This window comes from Aspergillus aculeatinus, assembly GCF_003184765.1.
Source record: "Aspergillus aculeatinus CBS 121060 unplaced genomic scaffold BO66scaffold_1, whole genome shotgun sequence".
Classification (NCBI taxonomy): domain Eukaryota; kingdom Fungi; phylum Ascomycota; class Eurotiomycetes; order Eurotiales; family Aspergillaceae; genus Aspergillus; species Aspergillus aculeatinus.
The window spans coordinates 1,252,697-1,274,857 of record NW_020291470.1 but is presented as its reverse complement, the minus strand read 5'-3'; the positions used below and the strand labels follow the sequence as shown (position 1 = coordinate 1,274,857).

Below are 22,161 nucleotides of genomic sequence, written 5' to 3'. Positions count from 1 at the left end.
CACCGACCGCCTGAACTCGGGCCCCTCCTTCTCCGACTTCGTCTCCGGCGACGCCGCCGCCGACGACACCATCGCCGACCCGAATGAAGCGTACGCGCTGAAGACGGCGCTGGTCGGCCCCGCGGGCCGCAAGAAGGAGATGACGCGGCTGCCGTCGTGGCTGAAGACGCCGATCCCGGACTCGAAGAACTACCAGCGGCTGAAGAAGGATCTGCGGGGGTTGAACCTGCACACGGTGTGCGAGGAGGCGCGGTGCCCGAACATCTCGGACTGCTGGGGGGGCGGCGACAAGGCGGCGGCGACGGCGACGATCATGCTGATGGGCGACACGTGCACGCGGGGGTGCCGGTTCTGCAGCGTGAAGACGCAGCGGCGGCCGCCGCCGCTGGACCCGCACGAGCCCGAGAACACGGCCGAGGCGATCAGCCGCTGGGGGCTAGGGTACGTGGTGCTCACGAGCGTCGACCGCGACGACCTGGCCGACGGCGGCGCCCGCCACTTCGCCGAGACCGTCCTCAAGATCAAGACCAAGGCCCCCAGTATTTTGGTGGAATGTCTGACCGGCGACTACATGGGCGATCTGGAGATGGTCAAGCTGGTCGCCCGCTCCGGGCTGGACGTCTACGCCCACAACGTCGAGACCGTCGAGGCCCTCACCCCCTTCGTCCGCGACCGCCGCGCCACCTTCCAGCAGAGTCTGCGCGTCCTGGACGCCGCCAAGCAGGCCCGCCCCGACCTCATCACCAAGACCTCCTTGATGCTCGGCTTCGGCGAGACCGATGACCAGATCGCCGATGCCCTGCGCCAGCTGCGCGCCGTGAATGTGGATGTCGTCACGTTCGGCCAGTACATGCGCCCCACCAAGAGACATATGGCCGTCCACGAGTATGTCACGCCCGATCGCTTCGAGATGTGGCGCCAGAAGGCCCTGGAGATGGGCTTCTTGTACTGTGCGTCCGGCCCGTTGGTCCGCAGCAGTTATAAGGCTGGTGAGGCGTTCATCGAGAATGTCCTGAAGAAGAGGCGCGCCGGGGGTACGGTGGGCGCCGAGCCCGTCGAGAAGAAGGTCCCCGTTGACGAGTTCGCTCGGTAAATCAGCAGCGTCTCGTTTCTTTCTTGTGTGTGTGCTTTGGTATATCGGTTTCCTCCGGCGTAGGGTTAGCATGATCTGTTTTCGGTCTCGGTTTCACGTTCGACTATTCTGGTATCTGGTTTCCATACGGGGTGTGATGTGCTATGCTACTACTACTTTCTTCATAGACCCTAAAACTTCAATCCCGGCTGAGCGGCTGATGGGGTTCAATCAAACATAATTTCCAAACATGTATGTTCATTTCAATGAGATATTGTCAACGTATCAACAAGCTATCAAATCGAGCATTATGACTCGCATAATGATCCTAATCGGCCGTTCAATTAACCAATCCGTGGTGCTGCAGCCTTCTGCTGCATACCTTGGTATGTACCCACTTGCTTCCTGGTTCACGCCAACCACAAATGTAATCAATCTTACTCGTTCGTTCTAACTCATGACTCTCCAAAAGCGTGGCTTGATGATGGCATGACAGAGACCCGGTCGAATGGGCATTCTCAAGCCGAGCCCCGTGCTAAAATCAAAGAAAAAAAAACGGTATCGGAAGAAAATAATCAAGAAGAAAAATCAACCGAGATTGTTGTTGCGTGGAGAAATCTGAGCGAGAAAGTTTGAAAATGAGGAAATTCGCTCTTCAATAAGTCGTTTCCATGTGTTCCTTGCCGAGTAGTTGGTGGGAAAATGATGGTCCATTCGATAGTTCGGTCATGGACAGTATTTACAGACTCCAGGCCTTGTGTCGTGACCGAATTATACGAGCAGTTCTTTGACATCATCCCGGTTGAGTCCAAGCAGGTACAAGATGTCTACGAGGCTCTCTCCGTTGAGACGAGTAGGGGCCTCAAGCTGGACCTTGCTCTTGGCGCGCCAGGCAACTCCAAGCCCAGCCGCGTGGAGCATGAGCAGGTCATTGGCACCGTCGCCCACAGCAACGACCTGAGAGATCGGGATTTCGTTCTGCTCCGCGATCGAGTGCAACAGCGTGCGTTTCTGGGCCGCATCGATGATCGGGTATGATGGCACCAGCTTGCCCGTCAAGGTTTGTGTGGTGGGGTCGATTTCAAGCTAGCAAGGTCAGTTACTGTGCTACCCGGGCGGAACACATGAAAATCAAGGTCACGTACATGATTAGCAAAAGCATAGTCGAGGCCGAGCTCGCCAGCAAGCCACTCCGCCAAAGGCTGGAAACCTCCGCTCAAAACTGCCATCTTGCAGCCAAGAGTCTTCAAGGCCTTGCACAGCTCGCGTGCGCCAGGGGCGATGGTGATGATCGACTTCAGCTTCTCGAAGACGTCTGCGGGGACACCCTTCAGCAGGGAGACCCGCTCCTTCAAGGATGCAGAGAAGTCGAGTTCACCGTTCATAGCACGGGCCGTAATTTCCTGTCGGCTCGGTCAGTACAAAATTTCTTTGAACCACGGCATTCGACCAGGACTGACCGAAACTTCCTTCTCGACACCGATGAACTTGGCGATCTCATCGATGACTTCGTTCTGGATCAGTGTGCTGTCCATATCGAAGACGAAGAGGCGCTTGTGACGACGGAAAACACTCTCCCGCTGAAGTACGACCTCGACATTCCATTCCCGCTCGAAACGCCAGATGCTTTCATGTTTGCGAAGGTCTGCGAAGGTCAGGTATTCCGGGTTGGGGGGCGGGGAGAAAGTGACTTCCACCACCCGAGGATGCTCATTAGCCTCCAGGCAACGGTGTGAGGTGTTCGTGCGCTGGTAGGGTGTCGGAAGAGACTCGATGATCTGAAGGAAGTTGGTCAGGCATAGTTGCGACACAAATGGGCCGTACAAATGGTCGAGAGGCTCGGGCTCCGGCGCAGGGGGCTCCCGAGGGAGTTTCTCGATGTCGATGGTCGGGGCAGAACCGACGGGGACGGTGGGCGAGGGCAGCGTATCTCCCGGCTTAGCATGCGGGGAGGAGTCGGGGTGCAGGTGAGGATGAATGGGATCCGCAGATTTGTAGAAGATAGTCGCGACTAGTTGCTGAGTACCAGTCTGGAGAGGGTTGGCGTGGGAGTGAAACATGCTGTGGATGATGCCGCTCTCAGTCACCTTCTCGGGGTCGGGACTGATAGGATTCGCCTTGAGGGACAAGGACGCGAAGGAGGACTCGGGGACATTCCCAACATTTCCAGCGTTCCCAGCATTTCCAATCACATTGCCGATGGTCTGGATGGGAACCGAGGGCTTGTATTGCTGGTGATCCTGAATGAAGGAGCTGCTGGAAAGTGTCTGTCGCAACACGGGCCGGGTTGGACGGGAGTTGGCGGGGTTAGGCGAGGCCATTGTTGAGAGATTGATTAGATGCGCGGAGAAGGAAGGCTGGCTCAAAGTGGAGTGGAGAGGGGATGTGATGGAAGGCCCTGGACGATCAAGACAGCCCACCAGCCGGGAATTCAACCCTGGAGTAGCAGAGATAGCAGCAAGGCGGACGAGTCAAGAAAAAAGCTGGCAAGCCGTTGTCGAGGTTCGTCGGTCGCTTTTCCCCTGCAGCATCCATTGGGGATCGGCGGGCACGTGGGGGGAAATGTCACATGATGAGCCGGGCCGAGGGGAAAAAAGATGCCAGTTGGTGGGCTTGACCGCCCGGCAGAAATTATGATGGGTCCTTCATTCATTCACAAGCAGGCATCATCATCATCATCATCTTTGCCTCATTATGTGGGGTAGATAGATGTTTGCTATGCAAAACAACAACCACAGACTTCTCCCACCATGACTAACTCAAACAGTACTCGAGTACGAGTACATGTACTTGAGTAATCGATCGGTGGATAATCATGGAAGATCAGGGTTGGTCTGTCACATTTATCATGTTCATTCTTCTTCGTTCGACGCTAATTCGTTTTCACAGCCCACGGGGAGCAAGGTGTCCTTGATCCTTGACACTTTGGAGTACTTTGATGGACCATGATTGATTTAATTTAATTATGATTAATCATGAGTCTAATCTGCATCATTCGTCTCCGTTCGTCTCTCCGCCGAAAGTTCCATCAGCCAAGTGAGACAACCGGGATTCCTCCTCGGCTTTCGCGATTGATCAGATTTATCAGCAGGAAGCTGACCAAAACGGCTGAGATAAGCCGGTCCGGGGAAGCGCAGGCACCGGCAGTGCAAGTATTGCGTGATTTCCCCAGAAGCCGAGAGAAGGATTTTTTCTGCCCTTCTCCCCATCGGGCAAGCGGTCACGGGCGATGTCGTGATCGCGAGCCCTGCAGAATGGCCCAGCAAGTATGGAGGGAAGAGGGCGAAAGGGAGAACGGACTCCCCGTTTTCCCGATGATGTCGTGATTGCCCCTGCCTGGTCCCTCTTATATCGGAGTCCTCGAGTTCGTCCTCAGTTGTGTCTTGTCTACATCATTCCTCGCCTCCTCCTATCCCTTCTCTCGCCTAATCCGAATCATACTTCTTCAGCAGGCCTTTCTCATTATCATACAAATAGACTTGTCTACTTTCGTCTTTTCCTCAATTCCATTACTTAACTTCTATAGCTCTTGCCCCTCTCTCTATATTAGCACTACTCCTAGTCAAGATGCCTGCCAAGATGTCTGACAACTACCCCTCTGATGGCGAGGCCATTGACTCCAGAGACTCTGGCTATGTCAGTGGCAGCTCGAGTGATGACTATTCTCCGGAGATTGTCTTCACCAAGCCACACTTGAAGTTCCTCAACAGACAATTGCAGTTCCTCGAGCCTCAAGGTCAGTCCGAGTTCTTCTGAGATAGCCCTGGACCAAGTAACTAACAACATCGCTGCAGACGTCCTGAGATGGTGTGTCACTTCACTGCCTCACCTTTACCAGACCACTGCCTTTGGCTTGACTGGTCTGGTCACTATCGACATGTTGTCCAAGTTGGCTGTGCCCCGGCCTCAGATGGTCGACCTGATCTTCCTCGATACCCTCCACCACTTCCCCGAGACCTTGGCTCTGGTCGACCGCGTCCGTGAGAAGTACCCTTTGAACACCATCCATGTCTACAAGCCCCAAGGCTGTGAGACCGAGGAGGACTTCGCCAAGAAGCACGGTCCCCGCCTCTGGGAGAAAGATGACCAGTTCTACGACTGGGCTGCCAAGGTTGAGCCCGCCCAGCGCGCCTACCGTGAACTTAACGTTCACGCCGTCCTCACTGGCCGCCGCCGTAGCCAGGGTGGCAAGCGTGGTGACATCGACATCATTGAGGTTGACGAGGCTGGCTTGATCAAGATCAACCCTCTCGCCAACTGGTCCTTCGATCAAGTCAAGCAGTACGTCAAGGAGAACAACGTCCCTTACAATGAGCTCCTCGACCGTGGCTACAAGAGCATCGGCGACTACCACTCCACCCAGCCCGTCAAAGAGAACGAGGATGAGCGTTCCGGGCGCTGGAAGGGCCAGGCCAAGACCGAGTGTGGCATCCACAACCCCCGCTCCAAGTATGCACAGTACCTCATGGAGATGGAGCGTAAGCGCCAGGAGGAAGCCATTTCGCAGGCTTTCCAGACCTCCCTCACGACTTCTGCTCAATGATTCCATCCCGAGATCTGATTTTCTCTCTTTGCATATGCCACGGCGTTCACATTCCATCGGAGGTTTAGCGGAGTTCACATAGCCTTGATATCACTCTTCTGCTCTTTACATACGACTTTCTGTTCCCTGGGCCTGGGATCTTGGGACATTATGTGTCATGAAGTTTTCTGTCTGCTGCTTTTTATCCAAATGTACATAATGGGGACCGAAACTCATCCGCCCAACCCTGATCCTTCGGGACTACTGTACATACCGGGTCGGCGGAGAAATTTACAAAAGCACTCGGTACTTTAATGACTGCAATACATCATTCTATTTCAAGAAATTCTTTTCACATGTCACTGAATATGTTGCTCTGTTGACTAGGAGCAGTATACGTACCCTTATACCCACTAATTATGGTGCGGCCACGGTGGGGTTCTGTACCACGCAGGATTTTCGTCTGAGACATTGAGCAATAAGCGGTGTATTCCCAACTAATCCCTCTCATATCGTATCTTCTACACTGGGAATCCTTTTGTGTATCTTCGCGACAAGAGGTAGCTTTTGTAGACATGAACTACAGTGATTTACATGCCCATTTGCAATTAGCAATCCTGCAGTGACTTTCCTCTTTTCTTCGCTGAAATCCATCTCAAAAGAGTCGTTGTGAGGGTCTAGAGGCTGTCGCAGTCACCCCCAGGATTTATGTTTTCCTGCACGTGAGCCCAAGAATGAGCTCGAGGTTGTTGGTAAAGATGCACTCAAGGCTTGGAAGAGATATTTCATTCGAGATAGACAGCAACACAGCATTGTCTTCACAGTTAAGCGCTTCCATCTTGGAGAGAAGAGTTTAAGCTTCTGAAACAGTTTTGATGGGCGATCGCCAGTCGATCCTGGCTATACTAATGGAGTGATCAACCGACAACTTGGAATGGGTTTGAGACATCCTGACACAGCCAGTGATCTTATCTTATCAATCTCATCTTTCTGTTACTGTACCCACCAAGTCATGCACACTCTCAGCCACAGACACATCTACACACTTCATGGATAGAAAGCAAAACCAGCCCAATTGATTGTTTTGCGTGATAAACAGAGGTTGGATTGAGGCTCTTGTCCGGACTAACTAAGAAAACACAGGAGGGTCTAGCTCGTCTGGGGTGACGTATACCGAAGGGTCTTGTATCCACTGTGCAACAACCGTGTCAAGCCACGACGAACAGCACAACCCTGTTGCTGGACCATGATATCCAGAAGTCTTCTGGTATTGGACGGACCATGGGGGCAATACTTGCGAATCCAGCCTGATCTCTTGATGCTACGCACTACATGTCATATACTGCTGATCCACGGCAGCAGCAGCTCCTGGGACGTACGTAAGCCGAGAGTTGGGGCATGTCTACCACCTGCTCTGAAAAAAATTAATGGATCTGGTTTTCAGATTGCAACGGTGCCAGATCTGTGGGTAGCGCATCTCACGTTTCCAGCTGTCAGCCGTGTGCTGTGCCGCGTTGGACCCTGAGACCCTGGACTAGGCAGCCACGAACCTCATCGGAATGAGATGGACAGTTCCATCTGCGGGCCGCAAGGCTCAAGCGCGTCGAGGTCACCTGGGGATGGTTTGGATGAACCCCATGTCTCGGTAGGGTCTATGTGCTACCAACCCTGTCGACATAAATGCCTGGTATCGCATCATTTCTAGAAACTCGGGATACTGCCCACCCCAACCTCGACATTCAGAGAGATAGATTCGCCCAGTAATGTTTCCTGGCCCTCACGGTCATGGATTCATGTCCTTAGACACGGTATTAGGCTCTTAGTCAATAGTTCTTTCATGAATGCAAACTAGACTCGATGATATGGTGTTGAATGCAAGTAAAGGTTAGGGCAAGCGGGTCACCTGAGCAGCAACGTGCCAAGATCCGCCCCGCGGATCAAGAAAAAAAAGAAAAAAAACCCCCCTCCCCGATGGCGTCAGCGATCACGCAAGCCGGACTGGGGATGTCGTGATTGTTCTGGGTACCCACGTGACCCACTGTGCCTGGGATCGGAGACGGGGAGGGGTTCAACTTGGAGGTTGACACCTGAAGGAAGCCTGAGCCGATCCGCCGATCGGAGGAGGCTCATCCCAGCCTTCGTTTCATCTCGGCTTTAAAGGTTGCATGAGGATCGTCTCGGAGCATCGCAATCATTTTGTCGGGATGCTGGGGCGCTTTCCCTCCGATACATCTATCTACGTGTTCATGTTGAAGACCCCTGAAAATCATGGCTTTTTACGGGTACAATGGTCCTCCATGCTTGCCTCGGATTGCCGCCGTGGGAGATTATGTGGCTGATACTGGAGGTGCACGATGACGACGCTGGTGCTTTTTCGGTTGCTCAGATCTCCGAGGGACTCGTGTCTTCGAGCAATTAGGGGGATTGTGGGGTAGAGGAGGAAGTCATGGATGCACGAATGGATAGGTGGTAATGATTCGATTGATACTTCGTATAGTTCAGAGATCCTCAAGCAAACAAAGATGTGCCTTCTAGAAGCCGGCTAGAAAGAAGGGTACAGGCATAGCATGCTCACAGCCTGGAATGGCGCAATCGGAGGCAGAAATCCGTGCGACTGAGGGGCAAAAAGGAAAAAAAAAAAAAGGAAAGAAAGTCAGGTACATCCATCATAGAGTTTACAGTCTACAATTTCACCTCGACACAACAATTGACAAGTGACGAGGATAACATACGTAGACCCTCCCCGAACCAAGAGTCGGGCTGCTCCACCATCTGACGAAGCCTGGATTTCCTCAATTGTCCGGCCATTTTTAGTCTTCCATTCCATAGACGAATAGTTACTCCAATCTGGAATTTCCTTGGTCTTGAGCAACCAGGTTGTTTTAGTAGTAGTAGTAGTAGTATCTTTTTTATCTCCGCGGGCATTCACTTAGTAACTTAGTTTCCCCCCTCCTTGTCTTTCTTTTTACTTGTTCCCCCTCCATCCATTCCCTTCCTCTGCCCCCCCCCCCTCTCTCTCTCCATTTATAAACTTCTCTTCTTCCCTCACCCCCACCTCCATTCGGAGTTCCGTTTTTTTTCCTCCTCTTCCTCTTACATCCTCTTTCTCCTCCTCACATTCCCTCCATTCACCATGGCCAACTCTCCTCACGGTGGTGTCCTTAAGGACCTTCTCGCCCGCGATGCTCCCCGCCACGACCAGTTGGCCGCCGAGGCCGAGATCCTCCCCGCCATCTCCCTCACTGAGCGCCAGCTCTGCGATTTGGAACTCATCATGAACGGTGGCTTCAGTCCTCTCGAAGGTTAGTCGGATATTCCAGGTCACTCCAGGTCCAATTGCTATTATTGGACCGCAAAACATTCGCAGGCTAACTTTAGCCCAGGCTTCATGACGCAGAAGGACTTCGACGGGTATGTGACCATTGCATCGCAGTTACATGCTGCTCCAAATCAAGCGATTCATTCAACAAAACTTGTTCTGTTTGAAGTCGTTGGAAGACATTTAAAGCGAAGCAACCAGTGTGCTGATCGTCATCTCCGCTCTCTAGTGTTTGCGAGAACTGCCGCCTCGCTGACGGCAACGTCTTCTCCATGCCCATTACCCTCGATGCCTCCCAGCAAACCATCGACGACCTCAAGCTTAAGGCCGGCTCTCGTGTCACCCTTCGTGATTTCCGTGACGACCGCAACCTGGCCATCCTGACCATTGAGGACATCTACCGCCCTGACAAGTGAGTCAATACCCGTGTTACTGTCTTGTGAACGTGTGACGACGAAAAAAAAAAAAAAAGTCTCCCGGTGCTCGCGATGGCCTGATCGACGTTTCAAAATCAAGTTGAAGCGGGAGTGGCATCGCTTGGCATTCCGTCGGTCTACGGCAAGCGGGCGTTACAGAGTGCCGGGGACTTGCAGATAGTGGGTCTCGATGACGCGGTTGAACGGTTGAGCTAACCAGTGCGCTTTTACCCCTGATCTAGGACGAAGGAAGCCAAGCTGGTCTTTGGCGGAGATGAGGAGCACCCTGCCATCAAGTACCTGAACACCAAGGTCCAGGAATTCTACATTGGTGGCAAGCTCGAGGCTGTCAACAAGCTCAACCACTACGACTATGTCGGTCTTCGCTGTACGTCGTCATCACCATCTGTGCGCGGATACCTGAAACAATAATGCAGAGCGCCAGACTGACCTAGTGGACCTGATTTCTAGACACTCCCGCGGAATTGCGCGTCCACTTTGACAAGCTCGGCTGGACCCGAGTTGTCGCTTTCCAGACTAGGTATGTGTGGCTGGTCTAGACTCTGTCCTGTTCTCCCTCCTTGTCCCAGAACCTGACTAACGATCAATCAGAAACCCCATGCACAGAGCTCACCGTGAACTGACTGTCCGCGCTGCTCGTGCCCGTCAGGCCAATGTCCTGATCCACCCCGTCGTCGGTCTGACCAAGCCCGGTGACATTGATCACTTCACCCGTGTCCGTGCCTACCAGGCTCTCCTCCCCCGCTACCCCAACGGCATGGCCGTTCTTGGTCTCCTGCCCTTGGCCATGCGTATGGGTGGTCCCCGTGAGGCCATCTGGCACGCCATCATCCGTAAGAACCACGGTGCCACCCACTTCATCGTCGGCCGTGACCACGCTGGTCCTGGTAAGAACTCCAAGGGTCAGGAGTTCTACGGCCCTTACGATGCTCAGCACGCCGTTGAGAAGTACAAGGACGAGCTTGGTATCGAGGTCGTCGAGTTCCAGCAGGTCACCTACCTGCCCGACACCGATGAGTACCGCCCCAAGGACGAGGTTCCCGCTGGCGTCAAGACCCTCGACATCTCCGGTACCGAGCTCCGCAACCGCCTGCGTACCGGTGCCCACATCCCCGAGTGGTTCTCCTACCCCGAGGTTGTCAAGATCCTCCGCGAGTCCAACCCTCCCCGCTTCAGCCAGGGTTTCACCATCTTCCTTACTGGTTACATGAACTCCGGCAAGGATGCCATCGCTCGTGCTCTTCAGGTCACCCTGAACCAGCAGAGCGGTCGCTCCGTCACCCTGCTGCTCGGTGACACCGTCCGCCACGAGCTCTCCTCTGAGCTGGGCTTCAGCCGCGAGGACCGCCACACCAACATCCAGCGCATCGCCTTCGTTGCCGGTGAGCTGACCCGCGCCGGTGCGGCCGTCATCGCTGCCCCCATCGCTCCCTACGAGGAGTCCCGCAAGGCTGCCCGTGACGCCGTCACCCAGGGTGGTGGTAACTTCTTCCTTGTTCACGTCGCCACCCCTCTCGAGCACTGTGAGAAGACTGACAAGCGTGGTATCTACGCCAAGGCTCGCCGCGGCGAGATCAAGGGCTTCACTGGTGTCGACGACCCCTATGAGGCTCCCTCCAACGCCGATCTCACTGTCGACGTTTCCAAGCAGAGCGTTCGCAGCATTGTGCACGAGATCATCCTCATGCTCGAGAGCGAGGGCTACTTCGACCGCAACTAAATTAGCGTAGGCGCTTTCGGAAAACTTTTGTGATTTTATTTTCTTGTATCATGGTATCATGTGGAATACAGGCAGGGCTTGTGAGATCCAGGGTGATTTAGAAGGACAATTGTCTATAGAGATTACTGGCTTTGAATATTATTATTGATTCCCCCACTGCATAGTAACTATGCTACTGCAATTGCTCCTAAGTAAGCTAAGCCCGATTGAGACAGAAATGCAAACACGCGAAACACCAACACGGCTCTTCCGTCTTTCAACCTTCAATCTCCGCATTTGAGCTATTCAAGTTCCTCCTCCAACAACAACCACACAACTGTCACAACTCTTCAATCCCTGAGGATGTTGCCTCCTCGCATGTCCGTCTCTCGAATAGCGGGCCTGAATCGCCCGCTGCGATTGCCGGTGCTACACAGCTCTCGTCGACTCACTCAACGACCATTTACGCAGACTTCGCGACAACTCGTTCTAGCCCCGCCGCCCAGTCGCCCTCAACTCGACTTCCTCACGCCCACCTCCACCAGCCTCCCTCTTCCCCCGTTGTCCATCCACCTCCGCCGTCATGTTGCCCGTCTCATCTCCACCGAGAGCCGCAACTATTACCGCCGACGCATCTCAGGCAGCCTCAAGCTCGCTCTCTCATTCACCGCCATCCTCCTCCTTTTCAATGTGGTCCAAATCGGCGTTAACCAAGCCGAGCTCGAACACCAATGGCCCACGCCCGACGAATGGTCGTGGAAGAACCGCTGGCGACTGCGGTCGGCGCAAGCGCACCAAAACCCGGAGAAGATCGGCAAGCTCATGACCGACTGGGCCATGGTCCGGAGTTTCCTGCGGGACCTGCTGGAACAGCTCGAGGATCCGGAACTCGAAGGCAAGGGCATCGTGGACCAAGCCGAGGGCGGGTTCCTGGTGGACGGGGTCGGGAAAACGGGCTACGACATCACCGCCAAGAGCGAGCCGTGGCGCCGGGGCTACTACCAGGCGCTGATGGGCGCCGCCAAAGCGGCCGAGTCCCTCGAAGGCTGGATGACGGATCGCAAGCAGCTGGTCTCCGCGCCGGCCGAGTACGTCGTCGGGCCCTCCAACGCGCGGCCGAAGCCCATGCCCACGAAGCAGAAGAAGGTGCTCCACGAGGAGGACTGCGAGCCGGCCTCCCCGCCGCCGCAGTCCTTCTACGTGAAGATCCTCACGACGCGCGGCTTCACTACGGGCCAGAAGGTCGAGGCGGCGCTCGCGTACGCGGACTGGCTCGCCTACAAGGGCCTGGCAGCCACCGCGGAGGAGGTATACCAGTGGGCGATGGACATCGCGGTCTCCGGCACCACCACCGCCACCAGCGACCCGATTGCGGTGGTGGACACAAAGACGGGCATCCTCCGCAACGACGGCCAGCACTTCCCGTCCGAGAACATTCTGCGCGTGTCGACGGCGCAGGCCGTCCACCAGGCCCGCCAGGGCAACCTCCCGACCGCGCTCTCGATCTTCACCTCCGTGCTCAAAGCCCGCCGTTCCATCCCCGCGGGCGTGGGCGAGCCCACCACCGCGTACACCCCGACCCTGCCGCGCTCGCCGGACCCCTTCCGCTCCTTCTTCAACAAGCTGCAGACCACCCTCCGCCCCGCCGCCTACCCGCCCCCGCCACCCACCGGCGACGCCCCGCCCGCCCGCACCCCGGCCACCGTCTGCGACCAGGCCGCCCTCATGACCTACATCGGCGAGATCCTCTTCGCCTCATCCTCCCAGGAATCCGGCCTCGCCTGGACCCGCGATGCCGTCGACATGGCCGAGGCCACCATGCTCGAGCTGAACTCCCCCGGCTCGGACCCCGAACCCGTCGCCAACGTCCGCTGCGCCGACTGCCTCCGCGTCGGTCTCGCCAACTGGAAGACCATGGTCAACCAGCTCATCGCCCGCGCCGAACAGGAGGAAGATGAGGCCGTCGAGAAGGCCGCCCACCAACGCACTTCTTCTTCTTCGTCGTCGTGGTCGTCGTGGCTCCCCCGCGGCGGCAGCAGCAGCAGCAGCAGCAGCGAAAGTCTGGTGCAGCAGAAGATCCTCGAGCGGAAGCGCTGGGAGGCCGAGGGCATGATCCTCGATGAGCGTCGCGCCCGGCTCGACTGGTTGGTCGAGGACTATTCGCCCTACGAGGGCTTGGCGCCGAATGCGTCGCTCTTTACCTAGTTTTTTTTTGGTTATGCTGGTGTTGAGATGTAATTGTAATATCTTGAACGTCGTTGGTGCTTGTGTATTACATGAGCCTGTATTGCGGAAAACTTCGGGGAAATTTCGTTCTTGTTGCACATGCATGCTGGTTGGAGTTTTCGGGTGGGTTTGGCGGTTGTATACTGTACATGTACATAGGATTTTTCTTTTTTACTCGAATTGTTCCAGATATGGGCATATGTAAGGGGGTCAAGTGGTACCAGCTTGCACTAACTTATCATGGATGATCCTCTTTCTTGGGAAGAGTACTGCTCCTCATCTATTTTGCCGGGGTAGGGAACACACAAGAAAAGCTTTTCAGCTACTCTGCTACTTTCCAGCTACACTCCATACTTTAAATTCCAAAAGAGTTGGCTTGGGTCGGGCAGATTTATTGACATTGCGAGTGCTAGTGCTAGTGCTAAGAGTACAATTGGGTTTGATATTATGATGAATTGCGCGAAAAAAGGATTGAACCACTAAAAGTCCACACCCAAGGATAACAATCATCCTCCGACCACGTTCCCATTCGGTAAGGTGATTTGATACTGATCGAAGTTCAGAGTGAAATTCCCTTTCAAGCCGGCTGGAGCCAGGTCGATGGCATGGATGTGTTTCGACTCCTCGGTATATACGTTCGTCAGGTACAGCTGGAGGTCGTTCTCTGCGAAAGTGGCAGCAGACAGGGTGCCGGTCTCCTGGAATATGTACAGGACCGAGATTCGAGCGAAGTTCAGGGCTTTGCTTGTGATCACCGTCGTTGAATTGGAGGATGACGACGCACCCGCCGTTGACGTGGGCGAAGAACTTGCTGCTGTCACTGTCGAGGTCGTTTGAGATCCTGGATGACGGACATCTGTGGCCGTCGCTGCATGGGTGGCTGTTGCTGTGGCGGTGGCGGTGTCCGTCGCAGCTTGCCCGGTCTTGGTCGGTGGAGTGTCGTCGAAGATGATCCCGTTCTCTGTAGCAATAGAGGCACGGGCAGCGAGAACTTGCGTGGGCAGATTCGGTGTGGCCGAGGTCGGCGGTGGTTGTTCGTAGGCAAATGGCAGTGGGTTGGAGTTGGAAGATTCCGTCAGGTCGTACCAGGGAAGGAAAGCACGGCGCGATTTACTGCTGCTCGTCGAAATGCCGGAGAAGGACACCAGGCTATTCTCGGTCGTGCACGAGACATTGTTCTGGCTGAACAGTGCCATGATAGTCGTCTCATCCAGTGCGATGCTGTAATCCTGCTGGGCGCCTTCGAATAAGTCTGGAAGGTCACTACCCATGGTGGCACTCTTGTTGTTGATCTTGGCTGTAACACAGCTGGCATCGCCGGCAGTTGCGCAACGAGTGCCTGTAAAGCCATTGGCGCAGACACAGGAGCAGACATTGCCGCTCGAAACACTGACACCACCATTCTCACACGGTGTTGTCTTCGCACAGTCAGACCCGCTCGACTTGTGCTTAAGAACGACCAAGCAAACAGGGATTAGAACAGCGGCTAAGATGATGATGATGATAATGACACAGACAAGTCCGAAAAGCCATGGGGGCATACCACAGCAGCGGCGGGTCTGCTTTGGTTGGGCTTTTTCCTGATCCACTTCTTTGGGAGGCTCGTTGGAGTGGATTTGATGGAGCGTGGATCTTCGGAAAAAGAAAGGCCAGGATGAGTGAGCGCCGTCCTGTACCGCGGCAGGGGGTGGGAAAGATGCTAGAATACTCTGTATTGATCCCGAGTTACGTCTCTGGTCTGTTTGAACGTATTAGCATTCTGTGATATAAAGATCAAATACAACCAGGTCACTTACGAAAACGAGGATTTCCTCCATTGAGTAGATCATTTCTGCTTGCAGTTCGCCCATGCTCGAGATTAGACGCGAGTTTGGTCGCTCGGCGAATCAAATCAGGTAAGCTTGTTAAACTTCCACGAGCCTCTGCATCACGAACAGCAGTCATATTCAATCGAGGAGGTCGACGGCCCATTGGCCTTGTTTCGCTTATTGTCGGCGCTGCCTTCGGGAGTCCTCCAACCTCTTTTCTCAGGGCCGCATTGTTATCGTAGGGGCGAGCCAGAGCGGGATGTTCAGCACTGAGATCCAGCATAATCGGCGCTTTCTCCGTACCAAAATGTGTCGAGCCAGACGATACTGTTGACATGCTATCGTTCCGCTCTCTTCCAGCAGCTATCTCTTTCAAAACTGCCGCTGTGGCCGCTGTATCGGTCGTAGTTGGTCTGGCAGACGCTGGGGTTTTCTCCGATGGTGGTACAGGCGAGTTTGTACTGGGTTTCTGGATGGTGCGCAATGCAGGCTTTCCGCGGGTTCCAATACTTGCCTGCCTCAGAAGCGCAGGGGCGGCTACCTGCAAAGAATGTTGTGATCCACTATCATCGGAGTCGCCTTCCAGGTAAGTACCTAATATCTCCGACTCGGCTGGCCCAGAGCACCAACTAGGAGGATATGGGCGACTTGGCGCGTGAAGCTCTCTTGAGATCGTGGGGCTGTCGGGCAATTCCTCGGGAATCGGTGAGACGGAGGATCCACGATTATCAGTTGGTCGAGCTGCTGGCATCGGCGGAGCAAGGCCACCCGCCTTTTTCAGTGGAAATGCTGAGGAAGCAACATGCTCCGTGGGTGATGAATGAGCCGTCCCCGGCAGGTCAGTAAGAGAGATTGTACCGACTGACGAAACTCCGGACTGTCTAAATAGGTCTTCAGTGGCAATGGATGCCCGGGGCGTCGAACCTGCGAGAGTGCTTGGGCTAGGGGGGATTGGAATTCTGATTGCTGGTCGCGGTGCATGTTGAATCGGGAGAGGTTGCGAGAAGGACGGGACAGGCCGTTTGATGTTTAGCGGGCTGGGTACAACGTCAACGCTCCTTTCCGAGTACACAGAAGGCGAAGGGCAGTCGGGCCGTGGGGGTCGCTGTGGTGGAGGACCTTTGGGAACTATTAGTCGCGCGTGAGCGTTGGCTACGTCGATCTGCTGGAGTCCATCGTTGGGTAGGGGCCATTGTGTCAGATGAGCCGGATTGGTCCTGAAAGTAGACACTGGTTCTGGAGCTGGCTCGGGACGTTTTCCAGCATTCAGCATCTCCCTTGCTCGTCGTACTGATCCTTTTCTCTCTACGGGCTCAGAGCCCGTATCCGCTGGGTTAGGTTCCATGTATTAGCGTGGAACGGGGGATGACAACTGCAGCAAGCGCGATATGATGTCGCGGTGAGTGAGTTCGATCCTTGCTAGCGCATAGAACAAGAGCTGGTACCGCTCTGCTGGCTGGCAACTGATCGTTGACGAAAGGTAACCCAGCCGCGGCGTCGATAAGCGAGCGATTGTAGACAGGTTGAGCGGGTGACGCTGATGGAAGTTTGATAAGTTGCGTCTGTCTGTTGCCTAGTAACAACAGACTTGGGATTTCAAAAGAAGGTGGATGTTGAGAATGATCGTAAGGGCACTCAATGCCTCTGGAGGGGTCAGGTAAGTTCAATGTCGCAAGTCGGCTGGTGCACATTGTAGGCAGCGAGACGATCGAGGGTGCATACCACAAGAAACAGGTCTTACTCAAAAGAAAAGGAAGAAACAATTCAAAGACTCTAAGTCACAAGAACATACTATAAGACTTGCAAAGTCTAAGAAGAATCCCCGGCTAGTCACCAAGCCCCTGAGCGCATAGAACAGAAATTGAAAATCAGCAAGCCTTCGTCATGATTCACCTAAGACACGAAATGGGAACTTACAGAATCTCCCACAAAGAAAAGAAGAACCGACTAAAGGGATCAAAAGGACCTCTAGCCCTTACCCCCAAGAGAAAAGAGCGGACGACTGGACAGTACGAAGTAAAAAGAGAAGAAAACAACTCCCAGCGCGTGTATAGACGGCAAGCAGGTCTTTGGGCGATAACGCCTCACGGACGGAAAGTCAGGCCCAGGGGTTTCCGGAATCCCAGCAAACCTAAAAGTCGGAGGGAGATACTAAAGACACTTCATTTCCGTGCTTTGCCCAGGGACTGGACTCAAAGCAGGGTGCGCCGGCGCAAACGTTTGGGAGTCACACCCGTTCAAGTCTAGGTGGAGTTGGAGCCAAAGCGATAGCGCGGAGACAGGCACGGGAGGTCGTTTGTGACGGAAGGGATTAGATCCTTAGGAGCACCGGATGACCTGCTAAACTGCTACTAGGCTTCAAGATAGTCTAACCGCCGCAAATATGCCGTCGTTGTACTCACTTCCCAGAGTGGGTGGTGCCTCGTTTCATGGAGATGCGCCGGACGCAACAAATCGACACCCGCGGGGATGATCAATTGATATGGATTAGATGGTATTTCTTTGTTTCATTTTGCTTTTTTCCCCTTCCCCTCGCTTGCAGATAATCTTGCACACACAATGCAAACCGCTGCTGGATTATGGAGACACCAAGAGTCGCAAGATTATGCATATTCCGGTCATTTTGACCGGGGAAGTCGAATAGGCGAGACGGCAAGGACCATAGACAGGCCAGAAATTGAGATCCTGAGTAAACGGGAGGAGCTGAGGGACCGGAGCTAAGACCCATAATGGAGGAAATACAAGGGACGGCGGGCGGCCATTGGGCGGGCGGGGCACACCCAAGACTCGCAGAGGGACCAAAGAGCATGGCGGTTGACACTAGAGTCTCAGCTTGAGCAGAAGTGCCACTCGCTGGAGAGCGGCATTGCGGCCCTGGAACTTCAACATGAAACCAGTGATGAAGTCCATCCGTGGGTGAGGGTCCAATGATGGTGCAGAACGAACAAGCGGAAACACGGGCGTCGGAGGCAAGAATCACGAATTGCATTCACTCCTCAGTCGGCAGAATGGGGAGAGTTCCACCAGGAATTCATGAAGCGAGTCAAGCGACGTGTGCACCGGGGGGGTGATTCGTGCCATGATTTGGTCCTGTCCTTCCAGCGGTAGTGCTGACGGCTCCATTCCATGGATCAGCATCATACTGCAATGACCATTATCATTATCATGATAATAATCATGATCATAACCATAAAACCAAGGGCTAGTCGGATTGTTAGGCCATTCTCGCCAGGATAGTTGCTCGGGCACAAGGCCAGTTTGAGGTTAGCGAGGTACGGAACTCATTAAAATGATTAAAACAGAGTTTATCGCTTAACAGCCGCTGTTATGATGGTACGTATTGTTTATTGTTCTGGCTGGCAAAGATCATATGAGGGACCTGCCACGCGGGAAAGATGCAGGAGAATGGATAAGAATAGTTCCAGTCTCCTCTTTTTTCATTTATTGCGGGACTGAACCGAGTGGAGGATGAATGTGATGGATGATGATGATGATGATGACGAAGAGAGAAGAAGTAAGTTAGTAAACAGAAGAAGTACGGAGCAGAAGATACTCTGGCAGGAGAAGAGGGAGGGAGGGAGGCAGGCAGGCGGAGATGGAACTGGAAGTCCCAGAAACAGGCGGGCCGAAAAATGAAGAACCTCAGGCCACAAACAAGTCTTTCTCTTCTCTTTCTCCCTCTCTCTTTTGCCCAGTGATCAATCCCCTTTTCCCCCTATCTCTAGCAATGATGGTTCATAGTCTAGCTCTAGCTCTAGCTCTAGCATCCTTTACAAGTTCACAACGCTATCATATCATTATCCTGGGTCCATTTGACCCCATTATCTGTTTACAAAAATAGATCGGGTCTATCTACAGGACTGACCACCGGCGAGATCCGACAATGTCTCTACAATTCCGAAGAATTAATTTGAAGGTGGAGCTGAGGTCTTCTAGAGCTCATTAAGAACATGTCCATAGCCCGCTGGTTCATATACAAAGACTCCATCTTCCGGCGTTCGTGTTGCGGCTGTGCCTGCGAAGACATCTTCACTTATTATTCTTGGCCTATCGCACTTCTTACCTTCTTGATCTGCTGCTCCACCGTGCGCATCTCAACAACAACATTGGCCAATTCCGAGACCCGACCCTCGACAGCTTCGGTGAAGGACTTCTGGGCGCTACGCAAAGAAAGGGGCAACAAGATTCCGTACCAGTAGATCGGATCCGACGACCGAAAACGCCTCTTCGCTTTCTTCGACTTCGTATCTGTCTCCGCTTCTGCTGGAGGAGTATCCGCAGCCATTCCTGAGGCAGCGGCTTGGCTTGTGCTTTCTTCGGCGTCTTGGGTCCCATCGTCTTCTGCATTTGCAGTATCTTCCATTGAAGAGGATTCATTTTCGTCGTCCGTCTCGGATCGCTCCTCGGGCTGCTCGACAGTGACGGATTCGATTGCGAAGCTATGCTGGAACCTTCCTGTCGAGGAAGTCTTCTCCAATGTTTCTTCTTTGGGAGTCGAGTCGGCCCCCGAAGCTGGGTGGGAAGCCGCTTCTTGTAGGTTCCTGCATAGGTGCGATTTATTGGTTGGTTAGGTGTTCTGGTAGACAGGAGGACAGTCTCGAAGGAACTGAGGTGTGTTGGGACTCACACTCTCCTTGTCGCCTTCATGCGCTCATCGTAGTAATCTGCTCCGTATCTGCGCCCAGGTGAACAAGTAAAGTTCGCCTGCGCGAGGGAAATGAACCCCTGATGAATCTTAGCAATTGTCCGCCTGCGATGTATGGTTAAGCCATGCACAGTCGCAAACATACCGAGGACAGCCGGGCACCCAAGTCGGCTTGCAATCTTTGGTGCTGATCTAAAAGGTGAAGGTACCGCTCCAGCAAATCGTCCAGCATCTGCAGATGGTCCAGCTGCTGTTCAGGCTTCGATTCATTGGAGCCATGCTCCGTTGAGGGTGAACCATGGCGGGAAGCCGGAGGGGTCGGGATCTGCTCCATTGGGCTACAAGCAGTAGAATTGGAAGATCAGACGTGAGCCAGATAGCAGATCAGAGCGCCGATCAGCAGTTTGTTTTGAATATGACAGGCGCTGGTTGTGTTGGTGGAGGAGGACGAGAGGGGAAAGCTTGAAAGCGGCGGAGACCCCGTGGAGGAAGCCGGGCGGGCGACTAACTCCGTCATCGCAACCTCCGGCGAACACCAAAAGAATTTCCCGAGATTCTCCATTATTGTTCCCTGCCTTTTCTCTCCGCGCCTTATCCTCCTTTGGCCTCACTCTTCCCATTTCATAATTGAGCCTTGCCTCTTGGTTCTCGTTTAGTTCATTGTGTGCTGAACCGAACACCTGTGAAGTCTCCTCAGGACTAAAGACGTGACCCGGTCCTTGGTTCGCTTGCTCCGAACAACTTCGACGCCACTCCGACTTGCGCTGGTGCTCAGGTAATTTTACCCCTCTACTCTACAAACCTCGCTACTCCAGACTCTCCGGGTGATATTGGCTCACTGACCGCGGTCGAATCGGAATAACTCGCCACATACTGACTTGAGTCCGTTTCGTCTAGACGCTTCTCTGTCCAGCATTTCGGAAAAGACGTGCTCGGAGATAGCCGCATTTGGGTCTTTCAGGCATCATCCATCTCAGCGATTCTCTTTACTTTCATCCTCCCTTGTTCAACTATACTATTCTGAAAACTCCCCTCTCCACTCTTATTGAAAGCCTGTCATCATGTCTGTCCCGACGATTGGGCGCGATACGGCCTTCCAGGTCCGCTCCTTGGTATGTTTCCCTTGCTCATAGAGAGCCTGATTGTATCCTGTGACCAGCTTGAAATTGAAGACTAATCGCCCACGATTACTCGTGTAGTTCCGCTCATTGCTGCGTCAGTCCTCCCAGTTCTCGAACTACAACTTCCGCGAGTACGCCCGCCGGCGCACAGTGGATGCCTTCCACGAGCATCAGAAGGAGACGGAAGATAGACGGATACAAGAATTGATCCAGGATGGAATCCAGAACCTGCGGATGCTGAAGGTTAGTCATACCAGGAGAGGGTCATGGCTCCGGGGACATTCGGGCCCAGCATCGCTGCTCCAGGGCCCTTCGCCGATTTTACTGAGGATTTAAAACTAACATACACTCCAGCGTCAAACTGTGATCAGCCAGTTCTACCAAATGGACAAACTAGTTGTCGAGGGTCAGAATACAGTGAGTTTTCTAAGGAGGATTATCACATCAAAGTCTCAGCTAATTGGGAAACCAGGGCAAGCAAACTGGTAGTGAGGGTGGCATTGTTCGCCAGAAGGATACTGGGTAAGATGAACGTCCTCGACATGCTTCTCAAATCCTTACTGACCGGGGCATAGCTGGGACTAAACGAACTATATATGCGATTCATGATTTGCCGGCGTAGGAACGGAGTTGCTGGGGATTGATCTTGATATCTTGCGCCGCCGATGAAGGATTGATTGGATAGACTGGAGGTGCTCTTGTAATTTTATCAAAGCCGACTCACCGCGTACGTTGTAGGTAGCACCGATACTAACTTCTCTGAAAATACCATTCTTCTCTCTTTAACTAGTTCAACTTCTTCCATGTTCATAATGGTTGATTGGAAATCAATGGATTCTGCCATCAGCCCCAGTCACGTGGATCCGGCCGGGGGTTGCTGTTGCCGCCTTCGGTCGCATCGCGACCATCAGTCAAGCAACCAACCATCAACTTCCCCAACACTCCTCGGATTCACCGTCACGCTCACGCCAATTGTCTCGTGCAACCAGGCGCATATCCTCTTTGCATTCAGCGGATGGGCGACAGGCCTCACAGTGTGCAATTCATCCAGGTCTGGGAGTGAGCTAGCAGCATCAAACGCTCACGATGCCACCTACCGTAAGTTCCCTCGCCGACAGCTTCAATGCCGATACTAGCACCAGCTCCGCGCATCCCAATACTCGAACAGAACGATCGAAACGATACACAATTCTCTATGAACCTAGAACTGACTCTCTGCAGTTCAGATCCTCACGCTCAGGGCGACAATTCGGTGACGCCGCCAACCGCAACCGAACGGGTCAAGTCGATCACGACGTGTTTGAAGGACTCC

At 53.8% G+C, this 22,161-nt stretch overlaps 8 protein-coding genes across 8 annotated transcripts; 5 read left to right on the top strand and 3 right to left on the bottom strand.

Moving 5' to 3' along the window:
- On the top strand, positions 1–1,391 carry BO66DRAFT_10708 (lipoate synthase). The gene has a single exon (XM_025641798.1). It carries the CDS (start codon positions 140–142, stop codon positions 1,091–1,093), a length of 954 nt encoding a protein of 317 aa, XP_025509368.1. The 5' UTR covers positions 1–139; the 3' UTR covers positions 1,094–1,391.
- A 452-nt stretch (positions 1,392–1,843) lies between these two features.
- Positions 1,844–3,393, bottom strand: BO66DRAFT_310679 (phosphoserine phosphatase SerB; the record flags this gene model as incomplete). The annotated part of the gene is made up of 3 exons (XM_025643297.1): positions 1,844–2,158; positions 2,218–2,475; positions 2,533–3,393. 3 exons carry the CDS (start codon positions 3,391–3,393, stop codon positions 1,844–1,846), a joined length of 1,434 nt encoding a protein of 477 aa, XP_025509367.1.
- Positions 3,394–4,515: 1,122 nt separating this feature from the next.
- met16 (phosphoadenylyl-sulfate reductase (thioredoxin)) lies at positions 4,516–5,781 on the top strand. The gene is made up of 2 exons (XM_025641797.1): positions 4,516–4,808; positions 4,867–5,781. Exons 1-2 carry the CDS (start codon positions 4,640–4,642, stop codon positions 5,613–5,615), a joined length of 918 nt encoding a protein of 305 aa, XP_025509366.1. The 5' UTR covers positions 4,516–4,639; the 3' UTR covers positions 5,616–5,781.
- Positions 5,782–8,608: 2,827 nt separating this feature from the next.
- sC (sulfate adenylyltransferase) lies at positions 8,609–11,224 on the top strand. Its single transcript, XM_025646298.1, has 6 exons — positions 8,609–8,896; positions 8,978–9,005; positions 9,143–9,325; positions 9,572–9,717; positions 9,801–9,870; positions 9,942–11,224. Exons 1-6 carry the CDS (start codon positions 8,728–8,730, stop codon positions 11,068–11,070), a joined length of 1,725 nt encoding a protein of 574 aa, XP_025509365.1. The 5' UTR covers positions 8,609–8,727; the 3' UTR covers positions 11,071–11,224.
- Positions 11,225–11,239: 15 nt separating this feature from the next.
- Positions 11,240–13,254, top strand: BO66DRAFT_424999 (uncharacterized protein; the record flags this gene model as incomplete). Its single annotated transcript, XM_025650198.1, has 2 exons — positions 11,240–11,261; positions 11,543–13,254. The coding sequence occupies 2 exons, from the start codon at positions 11,240–11,242 to the stop codon at positions 13,252–13,254; spliced, it is 1,734 nt and encodes a 577-aa protein (XP_025509364.1).
- Positions 13,255–13,781: 527 nt separating this feature from the next.
- Positions 13,782–16,428, bottom strand: BO66DRAFT_310923 (uncharacterized protein; the record flags this gene model as incomplete). The annotated part of the gene is made up of 2 exons (XM_025643308.1): positions 13,782–15,013; positions 15,072–16,428. The coding sequence occupies 2 exons, from the start codon at positions 16,426–16,428 to the stop codon at positions 13,782–13,784; spliced, it is 2,589 nt and encodes an 862-aa protein (XP_025509363.1).
- A 2,691-nt stretch (positions 16,429–19,119) lies between these two features.
- On the bottom strand, positions 19,120–20,182 carry BO66DRAFT_363465 (uncharacterized protein; the record flags this gene model as incomplete). Its single annotated transcript, XM_025645119.1, has 3 exons — positions 19,874–20,182; positions 19,711–19,808; positions 19,120–19,624 (listed from the first exon to the last, which is right to left on the bottom strand). The coding sequence occupies exons 1-3, from the start codon at positions 20,060–20,062 to the stop codon at positions 19,120–19,122; spliced, it is 792 nt and encodes a 263-aa protein (XP_025509362.1). The 5' UTR covers positions 20,063–20,182.
- Positions 20,183–20,312: 130 nt separating this feature from the next.
- On the top strand, positions 20,313–21,633 carry BO66DRAFT_387413 (LYR motif-containing protein). The gene is made up of 6 exons (XM_025646297.1): positions 20,313–20,503; positions 20,626–20,840; positions 20,928–21,092; positions 21,204–21,266; positions 21,322–21,371; positions 21,425–21,633. Exons 2-6 carry the CDS (start codon positions 20,790–20,792, stop codon positions 21,432–21,434), a joined length of 339 nt encoding a protein of 112 aa, XP_025509361.1. The 5' UTR covers positions 20,313–20,503; positions 20,626–20,789; the 3' UTR covers positions 21,435–21,633.
- Positions 21,634–22,161: the final 528 nt, after the last annotated feature.